Source organism: Perognathus longimembris, chromosome 15, assembly GCF_023159225.1.
Source record: "Perognathus longimembris pacificus isolate PPM17 chromosome 15, ASM2315922v1, whole genome shotgun sequence".
Classification (NCBI taxonomy): domain Eukaryota; kingdom Metazoa; phylum Chordata; class Mammalia; order Rodentia; family Heteromyidae; genus Perognathus; species Perognathus longimembris.
The window spans coordinates 41,276,807-41,291,703 of NC_063175.1; the positions used below are offsets into that span (position 1 = coordinate 41,276,807).

At 47.7% G+C, this 14,897-nt stretch overlaps 1 protein-coding gene across 2 annotated transcripts in view; it reads right to left on the reverse strand.

The window, feature by feature from the left end:
• Positions 1 to 14,897, reverse strand: part of Myo5b (myosin VB) — a 281,784-nt gene that overhangs the window by 81,559 nt on the left and 185,328 nt on the right. For both annotated transcript variants that reach the window (XM_048363621.1, XM_048363620.1), the window contains exons 11-14: positions 12,374 to 12,455; positions 11,547 to 11,687; positions 3,084 to 3,206; positions 1,781 to 1,864 (exon numbers count right to left, since the gene is read on the reverse strand). In XM_048363621.1, coding sequence (XP_048219578.1) covers positions 1,781 to 1,864; positions 3,084 to 3,206; positions 11,547 to 11,687; positions 12,374 to 12,455 — 430 coding nt within the window. The remainder of the gene's footprint in view (positions 1 to 1,780; positions 1,865 to 3,083; positions 3,207 to 11,546; positions 11,688 to 12,373; positions 12,456 to 14,897) is intronic.

Consider the following 14,897-nt stretch of genomic DNA (forward strand, 5'->3'; position numbering starts at 1 on the left):
AAAACAGTTAATGAAGTTGTTAAATAAAAATAATAGAAGGTCTACCAGACAGCATTTTATTAGCAATAGTGATTGCCAGGTGTGGGCATCCCTGAGTAACTCAGATGATGATGCATAGAACATGTGGTCCAGAATCAAGCTCTGTGCTACATGAGAAGTGACCATGTTGCCCACCCCCCACCCTGGGAACCTGCATTCTTTTGTGCATTCCTCTCATGAAGGAGACACTTATACCTAGTCAACAGAGGTTTCTAGGCATGATGGGCCATTAGATTTATAGGGGAGAATCTAAAGGTCTCTTAGCAAGCATTCCAGGACACAAGGATGGGGTCCTCTCCCACCCTGGTAAAAAGTGGCAAATCTCCTATAAACTACCATGGACCAGAGATCTGGGAAGTTGGGAAGCTCCCGTTTACTCAAAGCCAATTGTCTCTGTGATTATTTCCCTGATGTTCTAGACATACAGTGACAACAGGCAAAAACCTACCTTGGTTCAAGGACCATGGGATGTAATAGGGTTTACTTGGCTTTATGTCCTTGAGCCTGTTTTGCTGGGTGTATTTCCCCCCTTCTATATCACATTCTATTAAAGCTTATCACAAAGAAAAATTAATCTGCCATTCTCCAATGTTATCTGGCCCTTGCAGTGAGTTCTGTGCCACATGGTCTGGGAGAAAGCCTCTTAAGTCCTGCAGAATCTTCTCTTGGGTTCCTCTGAAGGGCTAAAGATGGCAGCAGCATCTGCTTCTAGGTGGCCATTAGCATGTTGCTGGGTTGGCCTCTCCAGGCCTTCCCAACTTCAAGCTACCTATGTGTCTCTTCTTTATCTACTCACTCAGAGCACTGAGAATGCAGCAACCAGAAGGGAAGCTTTGCCTTGCTCATCTCTGAACAAGAACAGGTGGGTTTAGAAACACGACTCAGAGGCAGGCACTTAACAAATGTGTATGATAAATGGGGACCTTCTTTGTTTCTATGCTCATGAGAGGGAAACATCTGAAATCCGGCGATAACAAAGATTCAAATGTAGACTTAAATGTCCCTTAAACCTCACCAGTTCCATGAAGGTGTGTATGCGCGCGCGCGCGTGTGTGTGTGTGTGTGTGTGTGTGTACTAGTACTAATGCTTGAACTTAAGGTTTTTCACTCAAGATTAGTGCTCTACCATTTGAGCGACAGCTCCACTTTTGGCTTTTTGCTGGATATCTGGAGTTAAGAGACATGGACTTTCCTGCCCGGGCTGGCTTTGAAATGTGATCCTTGAATCTCAGCCTCCTAAGTAACTAGGATTAAGGCATGAGCCTTGGCTATCGTGAAGTTTTTGCTTACAGAAAGGTTTTGGAGACTACGGAATAGACACAAAGTGCATTAAGGGGTGGAAATAATTTCACATCTGCAACCCGGGGATGGAGGGGGTGACTTGGACACCAGGCAAGTCCAAATTGTCACACTCTCTGCTGTGCCTCTCCCTGGTTGTCACTTCTCTGGCACCTCCCCCACGTCGTTCTACTACCAGCCGTCTCTTCCTGTCCCCTGTTCCCTGACTCTTTCCTTCCATCAATCCATACCCAAATGTTTTCAGACTGAAGTAACCAACAACCCCCTTTGCTCTTCCCTGGCCCAACATCCCTTCCTTTCTGAAACTACACCAGCCACCCAGTGGCCTGTGGAAGCTCTTACTGCACTCTCCATTTCTTTTCTTTTCCTGTAATGCTGGAGATTAAACTGAGGGCCCTGTGCATGCTAGGCAGGCTCTCTACCACTAAGTCATGCCCTTTACCTTGCTAGCCTTCAGGATGTTGATCTGCTCCTCATATACTGTGTCCCGGTTTTTCTCCAGAAAACCATCTGAAAGGTACTCCACCTGGGGCCAAAACAGCGGAAGAAGAAAGCTTGTTAGTGCTTCAGCCTGACCACACGCCTCCAGCAGTTTTAGTTTCTTCTCATCGATGTCAGGTTGTCTACAAAAAGAGCTGTGAGTAGGGGGTTCCATAGATGTCCCCATTCAAAATGCAAATGCGAGAAGCCATCCGTATTTACGCAGAGGGAGCTGAGTATTCATTTTGCAGAAGAAAACACTATCTCAACATGGAGTTCCCATGATAAAAGGCTTCTTTAGGGCTCTATGAATGCAGCTTCTAAACCTCTCATACAACATATACCCCAGACCCTGCATCAGGCTGTTTTGTGGGGGCAGGGGTATGCCAACACTGGAGCTTGAACTTAAGCCCTTAGTATTTTTGCATCAGGCTGGCACTCTACCACACTAGCTAGCTACAACTTCACTTCCATTTTTTTAAATGGTTAATTGGAGATAAGAATCTCATGGATTTTCCTGCCCAGGCTGGTTTTGAACCACAATCCTCAGGTCTCAGCCTCTGAGTAGCTAAGATTACAGGTGTGAGCCACTGGTGCCCGGCTAGGCTGTGCATTTTCTTTTCTGGTCCTGGGGCTTGAACTCAGTGCCTGAGCACTGTCCCTGGCTTCCCTTTGCTCAAGGCTAGCACTCTACCACTTGAGCCACAGTGCCACTTCTGGCTTTTTCTGTTTATGTGGTGCTGAGGAATGGAACCCAGGGCTTCATGCATGCTAGGCAAGCACTCTACCACTAGGCCACATGCCCAGTCCTAGGCTGTGTATTTTAACAAGACACTAATGCACATTACAACCTGAGAATAAAAGAGAAATCCATTGAACAAAGTTCTATGTCTACACCTGTCACTGGGAAGGGAACCCCTAAGGAAGGGTGACCCATTCCATGAAACGCAGAACACGGAAAACCCCATCTTCCTCCTCCTCTTTCTGCTCCACACAGACTTACATGCTGCTCTCTTTCGAACTGCCACCTGCTGTGCATGTGAAAGGCAACAGCCTGGAAGTGTGTGCCAAGTCCTGACAGTCTGACATAGCAGAGACAGGGGCAGGGTGGGGAAGAAAGGAGGGAGGGGAACTTACCTGAGACCCCAACTTGAACTCATACAGAAAGCTCCCACTTAGCCCAGAAAGGGGCTAAGATTTTTTCCCTCTTGGCCTACCTAACATGGGGCTAAGGGAATGCCAAAGCCAGAGAAAAGGCCGGCCACCTTATCTGCAAAGTGGACGACGATGAAGGATGTATTGGACATGCGGGGTTTCTGGAAGTGCTGGCTGCTGGAATGCCGGTCATAGAGCTTCTGAGCCCAGTTCTGGTCTGTTCCTTTTGGCACCTGGAGAAACACAAAATAGGACAGGGTTCTTTGGAAAGGAAGTACAGCATTAGCTGAGAGGTATGTGGTCTGCCAGTGAATTGGCTCCATGATAGAGACTCAGCTCTCAGACCAGGAACTTAATTGGACCACAAGAGAATGATTCCCCCATGGTGGGTGTTCAGGATTCTGCCACAGCAGGGCCTTGATCTGCCACCTGTGGGCTGGAGCCTGAGGAAGCTTCCTGAGCTTCAAAGGACCAGCTGGCTGGCAAAAGCAGGGTGTGCAGGAGAAGGTGATGGTGAAGCTCCTCTAGCACCACGCACTCCATTGCTCGGTGGTCCCTGCTGCAGGACAGCCCACCTGCCTCCCTGAGTTCACCACACTGATGCTCTGTCGCCACCCTTTTCTGTGAAGGTTTTTCCAGATCACTCTTGTCCTCACGTGTGTCATCCTTGGGGTTCTTCAGGACTAAGCTATGACACATATCATTGGCTTCTGGGTATTATCCTTACATACCGTAAGGCTGTTGGGATAATGGGCTGACTTCTCCTTACTGCTTTCTTTCTCTGACTCAGAAAAGGACATAGACTTGGGCTCTAGCCACACATTTGGGTTCTAAGTACCAAGTGATGGTCTGCCTGATGATCATCTCTGCTTCCCAGGAAATGGAGTTTCAGAACTATGGGTTCTGTGACAAGGACAATTCTGAAGGACAGCCCTATCCCTGCCTTTCTGAATGACTTCAAAAGGAAGTTAAGCATCTTGTTTCACTGAAAACAGAACACAGTGTCACTGTGACCATTCAAGGTGGTCAACAATGACCAGGCTGAATCCTGTGGAGTGTTGGTCCCGCTGTCCTCTTTGCTATCACCTACCAGAACAGGGCTGGACTCGGTTATGTGTCACTAACTGACATATCCTTCACTACTTCAGATTGTACATTTGGCTCAGGCAGAGTTGAAGGTGACCCTTACAGTAGCCATTTAAAAAGGGCTTTGGTTATTAGATGAACCCCATTGGTGCCAAAAGGAAAATGCTCACATACTGGGGAGCAAACTTCTTAAGATCCTTTGTAAGCAAACTGAAAACAATTTTTTTCCTCAAGATTCAAAGCAACTAATATTGAATCTTCTGTGCTACGTGCCCCAGGAAATTCAAGGAGAGGAAACGGCTTTCTTGAAGGAGACTATTAATTATACTGGGCAGGCAGTAAAATATATTTAATTCAGCATTTTCTATTTAAATTGTTTTATATTTATCTCCGAGTGTTCTGTTTTAGAACCACCAGGTGTGGGAGAGAGACGGGCCAGCCCCGCGGCACTGTGAGGCCCAAGAGCTATGTGAGGAGGGGACAACGAGGGACAACCCGGTGGTAGCAGCAGCGGCAGCAGCAGAAGTCCCAACTAAGCAGTCACTGAGCTCAGCTGGTAACAAAATCACCTTGCCTAGGAAACAAAATTGGACTTCTTTGAGATGATCCCATGATCCTGCACAATCACCAATACAGACAGACAGGAACTAGTCAGCAGAGGAGACCAGCAGTAAAATTCAGCTGCATGCGTTTTCTGACCAGGGTCTGTTCCTGAACTCTGCCCCTATGCCCAGCCACATGTAAAGGCCAACAGGATGCCACACAATGAGGATTCTCAGATAATGCTAAGAGCTGATGTCCACAGTGCTTTGTATTTACCACATAGTGTTCTACACATTTCAAATGCATTGACTCGTTTAATCTTCATTATCCTCTTCCTAGGGAGCTAAGCACTTACATGCTTATAAATATTTCAGAGAAAGGAAACTTGAGACAGTACTTGCCCAAGGTCACACAGCTAGGAAGGAGCAGAACTGGGTTCAAACCAGGACAGGCTGGCTGTAGGGTATGCGTGCTTCCCTCTTAGGCTTTTAGGCCTGACAACAGGCTTTTCTTGTTTTGTTTTTGGTACGTGAGTGGGGCTTGAACTCAGGGCCTTGAGTTCTCCATTGGCTTTTACCCTCACACCTGGTATTCTACCACTTGCGTCGCATCTCCACTTCCAGCTTTTTTTGCTGGTTAATTGGATTTATTATCTGATTCAGCTTGCTCAGAACCAAGATCCTCCAATCTCAGCCTCCTGAGTAGTTAAGATCATAGGCATGAAGCACCTGGCTTGACAACAGTTTTAAAAGCAGCCACAAAGGCACAGTCAGCTAGAAAGCATTTATCTCAAAACATCTTTCCATAAAAGTAGATTGTGTTCTCTTTCTCTCTTTCTCTCTCTCTCTCTCTCTCTCTCTCTTCCTCTCTCTCTCTCTCTCTTCCTCTCTCTCTCTCTCTCTTCCCTCCCTACCTCCTCCTCCTCTCCCTCTTCCCCCTCCTCCTTCTTTTTCGCTGGTACTGGGGTTTGACCTCATGTCCTTGCATTCTACCAGCCTTTATATTATTTTTTTCCATAAAAATAGAGCTTAATCAGTCACAGGAAAAAGAAAATTGACAATCCAAATTATGGCCAGGAGTAGCTCTGGAATAATGCAGCTGAAATGGAATCCTTTACAAGGAACTTGCATGTGGCTTTATACTTCACACGGGCATCTCTGTACTCCTTAGAGCAATGCGGGGAGCACTGGACACAGCTCCGGCTCTGTCATCGTTGGGCTGGCTCTGTCCCTCAGAGGCCCGCTCCCTCTGAGCTGTGGTGCTGGTTTCTAAAGAAATGCTCAGAACAGGCAATTCTATGGAGACGGCTAGAAGCATGAGACAGAGGCTATCAAAGGGCATCTTCAAGAGGCAGTGAAGATTGCCTGACAAAATTGATTGAGGAATGTGTGCAACTCTGAATGCGCCAAGACCCACTGAACTGCATGCTTCAAGTGGGTGAGTTGTGCGATGTGAATTATGTCTCAATAGAGCTGTTAAAAGGGTATCAAACCTGATTTTACTCTTGACTATTCAAAGTCCTCAGGCTTACTATGACCCTTCTTCACCAACAGCCTGGGGACTCATCCTACTTCTGAAAACTTTCCAGAATGTTCTTTCTGGACCTTGAGCAGCAGCTATTCCATCACAGATGCTGCCTCAGGCCCCAGACATCACCTAGGGAGCAACAAAACAGCTGACAGAGCCAGGCTGGGTGGCATATACTGTTAATCCCAGTTACTGGGGAGGCAAAGGCGGGAAGATTTTGAGTTCAAGTGTAGCCTAGGAAAAGTGAGCAAGACCCTCTTTCAAAAAACAAAATACAAAACAAATAGGCTGGCATCATGGCTCAAGTAGTAGAGTGCTTGCTTTCAGTCCTTAGAGATATTTTTCCTTATCCTATACTCCCTTCCTCCAAATGTACAGCAGATGGAATGTGAGTGCTAAGGACCCCCATGGCCTCTTTTCCTGTTCTGAGCCACTGTCACCAATCAGCGCTACTTCAGTTACTCCCTATCCAGTTCCACCCATACCCCTGAGGCACGCTGGGGCCTCCCCCAGCCCTGCTGCTCTCTCAGGTCCCCGAGAGAGCACCCTCTGACCAGTCCCTGCTGTGCCAGAACTCTGTAGTCCTAACAGCTTGGTAGGGAGGAGGGAGAGGGCTCCTTTGCCACACCTGGCAGCATCCCAAGAGCCACCGGGCACCTCGACCTCCACCCTGCACTCAGCAGGAAAACTCCATGCAGGCCCAACACCATCCAAGCCCTCCTTTCCTTTATCCAGGGGCTGGCAGAGCTCATTCATCAACTCCTCCCTCCCAGAAGCCCTGCTGATCTAACTTAGAATAACAAAATATAAAAAGTAATAAATAAAAGACCAGGTTTCCCTCGGAGGAGAATGAATGCCTTCAATGGATTAACACACGGCCCCGCGCTCTAAGGGGGAGTTGACCTGGCGATTCCTCTATCTCATCAATGCCCTTGACCTCAGCAAGCACGCTGGAGACCCAATTACTCTCTCTGGCAGCACAGGGCAGCCAGTCCCACCTGCCTCCATCCTCCACAGGCCTCCCTGCCTTCCCTCACAGATGCCCCATTTCCTCCTTCATGGGAAAATAGAGGTTGTCAAGCAGAAAATCACAAATTCCGGCTCTAACGTCCAACTCCACTGCTTCCAGGCACTTACCTACCTCCTTTCCCTCTCAGCCAACATTACACCCCAGTACCCCTGCCTCCTGGAAGGCCTCACCCCCAGCCTCTGCTCCCGCTTCTCAGAGCCATGCCTCCAGCAAGGAGGCCTGGAATTGAGTCTTTGTCCAAGGACTTCCCTGGGACTGTTCCACCCACCAGGCTCCAGGAGGCCTTTCCTCCTGCATGGCTGCTGAAAACGCTCTGCCCTCTGCTTTCTCTTGCGGCTGCCCACACCAGGCTCTCTCTGTAGCCTGGCTTCTGGAGACTTTCAGGGCCTCTGACAAGATCAGGATTGGAATAGTCGACTCTGAGAGCAAGCGGACCCTGGTGAGGAAGGAGGAGGGCAGTGAGCCCCCGACCCGTCCTTCAGCCCATGTCGCCACAGAGCCCTAGCAATGGTAGGACTCACTAGGGAGGCCTGCTCTACCCATCTCTCCAGGCTGGGTTTTGTGAAAGGAAAGAATCCTGGCCAGGCCTGCCTTTGAGTGCCCCCGGGCACTCTCCGGCAGTGGCCATATATATTTCATTCACTACAGTTTCCCCCAGGAACCAGGGATCATGACCAGGATGTTTCTTCTACCCACAAGGAAGAGGAAGCACATGCAGTGACCTCTCATGTCTAACTAGCCTCACCGAGTTTGTTACCCCCAGGAGGTATCAGTGTGTTACACAGCACCCCAGAGGAGAGAAGATGGCCAGTCTGAATGCAGCTTAGGGGAGGGCGGGCATGGGGCCCCACGAGGCAGCTTTAAAGGGTAGATTTTTGGTCAGAGGAGCGTGGAAAGGAGTATCTCCCACACACTCACACCCTCGCGCTGCCCTCTGGGATAACCAAGGGACAGCTGTATCGTCTGTGACTTGGCTGGGGTCTGATTGTAAATACTGAGGCTTTCCCACTGGAAGGAACCTGAGCAACTTAATGTTCTGGCTCCCATGCGATCCCAACAGCTCACAGCACCCTTTTCAGGGGGAGAACTTCCCCCAGTGCTGCCCCTGTAAGCCCGCAGAGCCAGTCCACACCCACACTTCTAAGGGAAAGCCCAGCTCTCGGGAAGCCTGCCCCCACACATCTTCCCCAGAATGGTGATTTCTCCCTGGCTGCCTGGCACATGAGTCCAACTCTCACACGGCTTTGCATCCAGTCACGTGGAGGTCACAGAGCTCAGGTCTTCACAGCATGGCCTCAGTATTCTGTCTCACCCTGCACAGGAGCTGAGAGACAAGGGATGTGTCTCAGGAAGCCCCTGCCATCAACCGCGCTGGTCCCAAGAGATGCCAAGGGGCCCGGATGCAACCAACTCTATGAACCAGTTTTCCAACCTACTTTGGCTCTGGCTCTGTTGGCACTCTCAGAAGGGCCTAGAAGGGCCTAGAAGGGCCTCAGTTTGTCTCAACTCAGATTTATTATAGTATGATCTCCATAACCTGAAAAAGCACTTTTCATTCAGGGTTCATTTTGACAAATGCAGTGACAACTGCTGGCTTAAAAGTCAGCAGTTACTAGAGGCTGGGTCAGATCATCCTCACCACCACCCCCATTCCCCAGATCAAGAACAACTGCACTCCATTTTCCATACTGCAGACTTTTCTCTTAGTCCTTAACTTGGTGCTCACCACGCCTCCTCTGCCACACCTGTGGCCTCAGCCACTGGTAAATTTAGAGGAGTAATTTTGCAGAACTACCTGGCATCCTGGCACTCTGAAACCCCACCAGCTCAAATAGCAGGAAGCCCAGGACTTGGCAAACCTCAGTTCATGCATGGGGTAGGGAAGCCTTGTGTGGAAACAATATGGCTGTCTATAGGTTAAGACTGGTCTGAATTAGCAGCTCTGCCCTGATGCTGCTCAGCTGTCATTGTGCTATCCCTGGAAGTGGCCCATGTCCCTTTCAGCTGCTAGGAGCCCCTGACTCCAAACAAACTCAGGTTCTGCCCACAGACTTCCCTGGTCCCTACCTGGGCAGAGCACCTCAAAATGTGATCACTGCTTCTCTGTCACTGTCCAGCAGTGAGGTCCCTTCCCTCTCTCCTGAGGGCTTTCCAATCAAGATGGGACATCCAGTCAGTGTATACCACGTGCTTAGTGTATAATGGATTGCAGCAGGAATATAAAACAATTTGTGTGCGTGTGCGTGCGCGTGCGTGTGCGTGTGCGTGTGCATGTGTGTGTGTGTGTGTGTGTGTGTGTGTGTGTGTGTGTGCTGGGGTTTGAAGTCAGGACCTGGAGCTATCTCTCAGCTTTTTTGCTTATAGCTGGTACTCTACAACTTGAGCTACACCTCCAGTTATTTGTTTTCCTGGTTATAAGAAGAGTTTTCATCTCAATTCTCAGGCCTTAGCCTTCTGAGTAGCTAGGATAATAGGTGTGAACCAATTACGTCTGGCTGAAACATACTTTTATTTCCCCATAACTTCCACAAAATAAACTCCAGTAAGGACCCGAAGTGGACTCAGAAAGAAGGCAGATGACAAGGCTTGCCAATATCCCAGGCTGCAAAGTCTAGGGATGGAGGAGGTTATGTTTATTGTTTGCATCTGGCAACTTGTTTCCACAACTTCTGGCTGCTATGCACCGTCTCCTCCTCTCAGAAACATAAGTTCCCAGGCCAGCTCCGGGGTCCCTGAAGGGGCTGTGTCCTCCCCTGAGGACAGCAGTCTACAGTCTGACCATCTGACTCCACGTAGCTGTGCATTGAGATCAGTGCTCCCACTGCTCTGGTTTGACATTTTGTGAGATGCACCTTTGGAAAGTGGCAAATCTCAAATCCTCAAATGACAAGGTAAAAGAAATCCACAAGCATCCTTCCCTTGCTGGCTGAGATCAGGGCAAAGCACTTCAAATCAGAGTCATGGGGCAGCTGGAGAAGCCAGGATGCCAGCAGTCATGGTTTACAATTAACACTTTGATCACACAATCAGGTAGCCTGGTGTAGAGTAAGCTGCCCATACCATGGATCTCAGTTATGCATGACCTTGATCTTGACCTTCACCACAAGAGAGGAGAGTGAAGAACTGGAGACTATTTTGAGCAAAATTAAGAGTGGTACGCCAGCCGAGTACGATACAAAGATGATGACTGCTGGGAATCTCAAAAGAGCATGTTCCTGTCTGAGCACGCTCAGAAGGAGACTGAGTGGACAATGACCTAGGGAAGTGAGTGAGGAGGGAAGACAGGAGGAACGGGGTTGTGACTATGTCCATTTAACCAGTGCCACTCAGCTCAGGGACAATTGTTTTACCTTGTGTGGAACTTCTCATGTTGAAAAGGCCTATGCAAGCACCTGACACACTGAGAAATTATCCTTGCGGTGACACTGACTTGGAAGATAAAGCTGGTGTTTCTAAGATAGTGAAAAGCAGTTAGGAGATAAGAACGTGCCAGCTGTAGATTCTGTGTATTTTCAATGTCTTCTGCTGTTTTGTTAACCTTCCCTTTTCATTTCAAAGACAGTGAAATAAGAAGGACCCTTCAGGAAAAGAAATTCTTCCTCTTTCCTTACCATTAAGCCACATTCAACATTCCACTTTTATCAGCAAGATTTGAGAGTAGTCAGAGCAATGGGTTCTTCCCTTTCAAGGGCTAAAATCATGTGGCATCCATACCCTCTGTTAGATTTTCTATCACTAAAAAGTGTGTGTGTGTGTGTGTGTGTGTGTGTGTGTGTGTGTGTGTGTGTGTGTGTCCCTCAGGCACCAAACAAAGAGAGATTGGGAAAATCACCAAGCCCATTCACCTGCAGTTCATAGAATAGGAAACCACAGGCCAAAGAAGCTAGGTGGTGGTTGACAAAAATCACACCAAATTGTCCTACGTTCTCAAAGGGTACAAGTGTTTTTGCTGCTGATGGCTCACCACTTTCCCGGTCACACAAGGTAAAATGCATAAAATCCTGATGGGGGACATCTATGGATCCTGCCTGCTCCTATACCATCTGGTCCTGCAAAGGTTAATTGTGGGCTTTTGAACCCTGATTCTCTAGGGGCATCCATGACATCTTCTGGCATATAGGGCAGCTAAAGGATCAACTCCATTCCCCTGTCATATCATGCCAACCCCTACCATGTGTTTTCTATAAAAGGAGGGCCACATTTACCAGTACCACAACACCTGCCAGTCACACTCAACATGTTACCCTCTACAGGTATTGGTGCTTCTTCTAGAACACCAAGGCCAGAAAATCACAGACTAAATTCTATCTTTGAAATCTCATATGTTCCTTGCTGTACACACCAAATCTAGAACTGAACCAGTTCAACGATGGTACTATCATTTTACCTTGCATTCTTCATCCAGCAGATCCAGGATACCCAGCTTAGCTTCTATGAGGTCAATACAAGGTTGATTATCATAAAAATCAATCAAGGTCCAAGGGATCTGCTCCTTCATGTATTCTTCTTGCTCCAACTTGAACACATGCTGGGATAGGAAGTGGAAGGTCAAGGTGAGTGAACTACAGACAGACTGACCTTCTCTTCCCTCAGTTCTGAGTGAGTTCTGAGTTCTGGAGGATGGCAGGTAACTAACAGAAAAGGGTTGGGCACTAAGTCATTGTTCGGACTGCAAAGCAGAAAATCTCAGTGGCACAACTTCTGAGCCCTATGTGATCCCTGTAGTACTGAGGATTGCATTTTGGGCCTTCTATTCATTCAGTTAGGGTCTTGGGCTTTTGCCCAGGCTGGCCTTAGACTGTAATCCTCTGTCTCCATCTCCCAAGTAGCTGGGATAGTAGTTGTAAGCCACTGAACTCTGCTGATTCTAGGATATTTTAACCATCCCATTTTTTTGTGTGTGGTGCCCCAACTAATCACAAGAAGCTCCATAGCTGACCTGTAGTTGCTACATACTCTGGGAGCACAGGCTAAGAGGAGTGGGGTCAAATCTGAGGAAAGGATCATTAACCCTTCAACACAGCTGCCTGAGTCATACTTCTTCCCTAGATGAGAAGAGCCAGTTCCAAAGGTTGGGGGTACCAGGCTGGGAAGGGGAGGTCTGGGAAGAGCTGGAGTCCACTAAACTCAGAGAAGCAGCAGGCCAGACATCACTAGAAGCAGAAAGCAAGGCCTGCTCTATCCCCATCTCCCAAGACTGTAAGCCCAGCCTACCGAGTTGAACTGCTGCTGGAGCTTTTCATTGGCATAGTTGATACAAAACTGCTCAAAGCTGTTTACCTCAAAGGTCTCAAACCTGGGGACAGAAAGAGATGACAGAGAGACTTTTTTTAATGGAGAGACTAAAATAGGAGACATTTTTTTACTGGAAGGAATTACAAAAACTGTCCTTAAACAAGGGTACTTTCTGCACCCCCCCCACCTGCCGCGTGTGAGCTGCTAACAAAGGCACATCAATCAGAAACATGTCTTCAACTTCATGATTCTTTCCTGAGGATGTTATCCTAGAAGGAGAATGACTATGTCAAAGAACTCTGCTTCTTAAAAGGCAAAAGTTAATTTCCAGAAAGGGAGAACTAATTGACATGATCACTCTTACCTTCCCTGTGTACCAAAGTATCATTCTAACCCTGGTCAATGTTGTTTTAATGCTCTTTATTAAGAGCTTACACATAATATAATCATCAATGCTTTTACATGTTTCAGCACATTTTCACAAAATGTCATAGATTCTACTGCAGATAGAGATGCACCTAGAAACATTTTGCTTACAGAGAATGCTTTCATTACCTGGAAAGTTTCCCTTGTGATCCATTTAGGTCAGCCCACCTGTTCACACTGACTGAGAGTACTCATGTACCACAGTTCTTTGGTCAACAGTGCATATTAACTTTTAAAAACTAGCAGGTTACTTGGGATAGAAATATGTCCTTGAATGCCCATTTCTTTAGGAATTAATAAAAGTTCAACATTTCCTGGTCCACCCAAACTAGTCATCTGTGTTTTGTGGACTGTCTGGGATCCTTGGCCAGTTGTGTTGGTTTTAGCATTACAGATGGACATATTTGAGCTCTTCGCACTTTTCCTTGCTCAGCTCAGCTGTTTGCATTGTCGCTGAAGGCTGGACTCGGAGAGGCATCGATGCTAAGAAGGGCAGGTGGGGTGAGATATGGCACTGAAGGATGAGGGAGCGGCATTCTGGGTTTGGATTTTCCCCTAGGCAGCAGGGAGATTCTGGAGGATTTGAATTATGACATTCAGATATACACCGCAGAGACTGAAAAGAGAAAAAGTGATGGGGGAAGGTGTGCAGATCTGGAGGCAGGATGTGGAGTGAGGGAGTCACTCCTGGAGTAAGAAGCCAGACAAGATGCAATGAGGGCCTGGTCTAAGTTAGTGCTGGCCACACAACAGTAAACTCTCAATTTGGAAATGTTGGGGGCAAGTAGACTTCAAATGACCCTTGGGGTATGCAGATAAAACTCATGCAACTAAAGGGATGGGTGTCGCTCACCAAGCCAGCAACATGAACGGCACTGGGAGTCTGAAGTTTCACGTGGGCTGGGCCCACCTTATGCAATGAATAGTGACATGTGGCCAAGGGTGTGATGAAAGGCAGAAGTCTGAGAGGAAGAGGCGCCTTTGCCTCATTCACACAGTGAACTGGAAGAGCCTGCAGTGGCCCTGCTTGAGAGCCTACAGGACACTGAGGGAAAGGACTTCCTGAGCTCTTCTTTAAAGCTCACAACCAAGAGTGAGAGCCTGTTATTAATCCCTCCCTATAGTTCAGGAACCTCAGGCCTGTGGAAATTTAGTAACCTACCCAAAGTCAGGGGAAGTAGACAGAAGAATAGCTGCACCTAGAGAGTCTGACTTCTGAAAACAGTCTTATTGATTCAGAGAGAGGCAAAAACTTCACCAAAAAGGAAGAGAGCTGGACAATGTTGGCTCACTATAATTCTAGTTACTCAGGAGGCTGAGATCTGAGGATTATAGTTTGAAGCCAGCTCAGACAGGAAAGTGAATGAGACTCTTCAATAAACTATCAAAAAGCCAGAAGTGGTGCTATGGCTCAAATAGTAGAGCACTAGCCTTGAGAAAAAGAAGCTTAGAGACAGCACCTAGACCCCGAGTTCAAGCCCCAGGGCTTGCACCAAAAAAAAACAAACAAACAAACAAACACTAAAACAAAACCAAGGAAGAGAAGCAGAGCACTGATGGCCCACATGTCTAATACTAGCTACCCAGAGTGCTGAGATCAGAGAAGTGTGACTTAGAACCAACCAGCCTAAGTGAACAAACCTGTGAGACTCTTATATCCAAATAATCACCAGCAAAAAGCTAGAAAGTGGAGGCCATGACTGAAGTGGTAACGTGCCAGCCATGAGTGAAAAAGCCACGAGTGAGGGCTCAAGGCCCTGAGTCTAATAAGCCCCAGTACTGGCACAAAAAAGGAAGAGAAGATGACTCGGAAGAGTTGTAGACAAGGATGGGTTCTCAGAAGGTGAGGTACCCAAGATATGGAGTATGAAAGCGGCAATGAAACTACAAAGGCCTTCATCCTCTTCATGCGTCCACTTGTTCCTGTTCTTCAACAGAGTCAACTACATTTTCTCAGTCTTATACATGGCGTCGCGCATGCCCTTCCAAATGCTGTCTTCGCCAAGTGCTGTTCCCACATAGAAACATGCTGCTGCTCTGGGGATGGACATGGTGCTGGGCCCCTGTACAGAGCCGA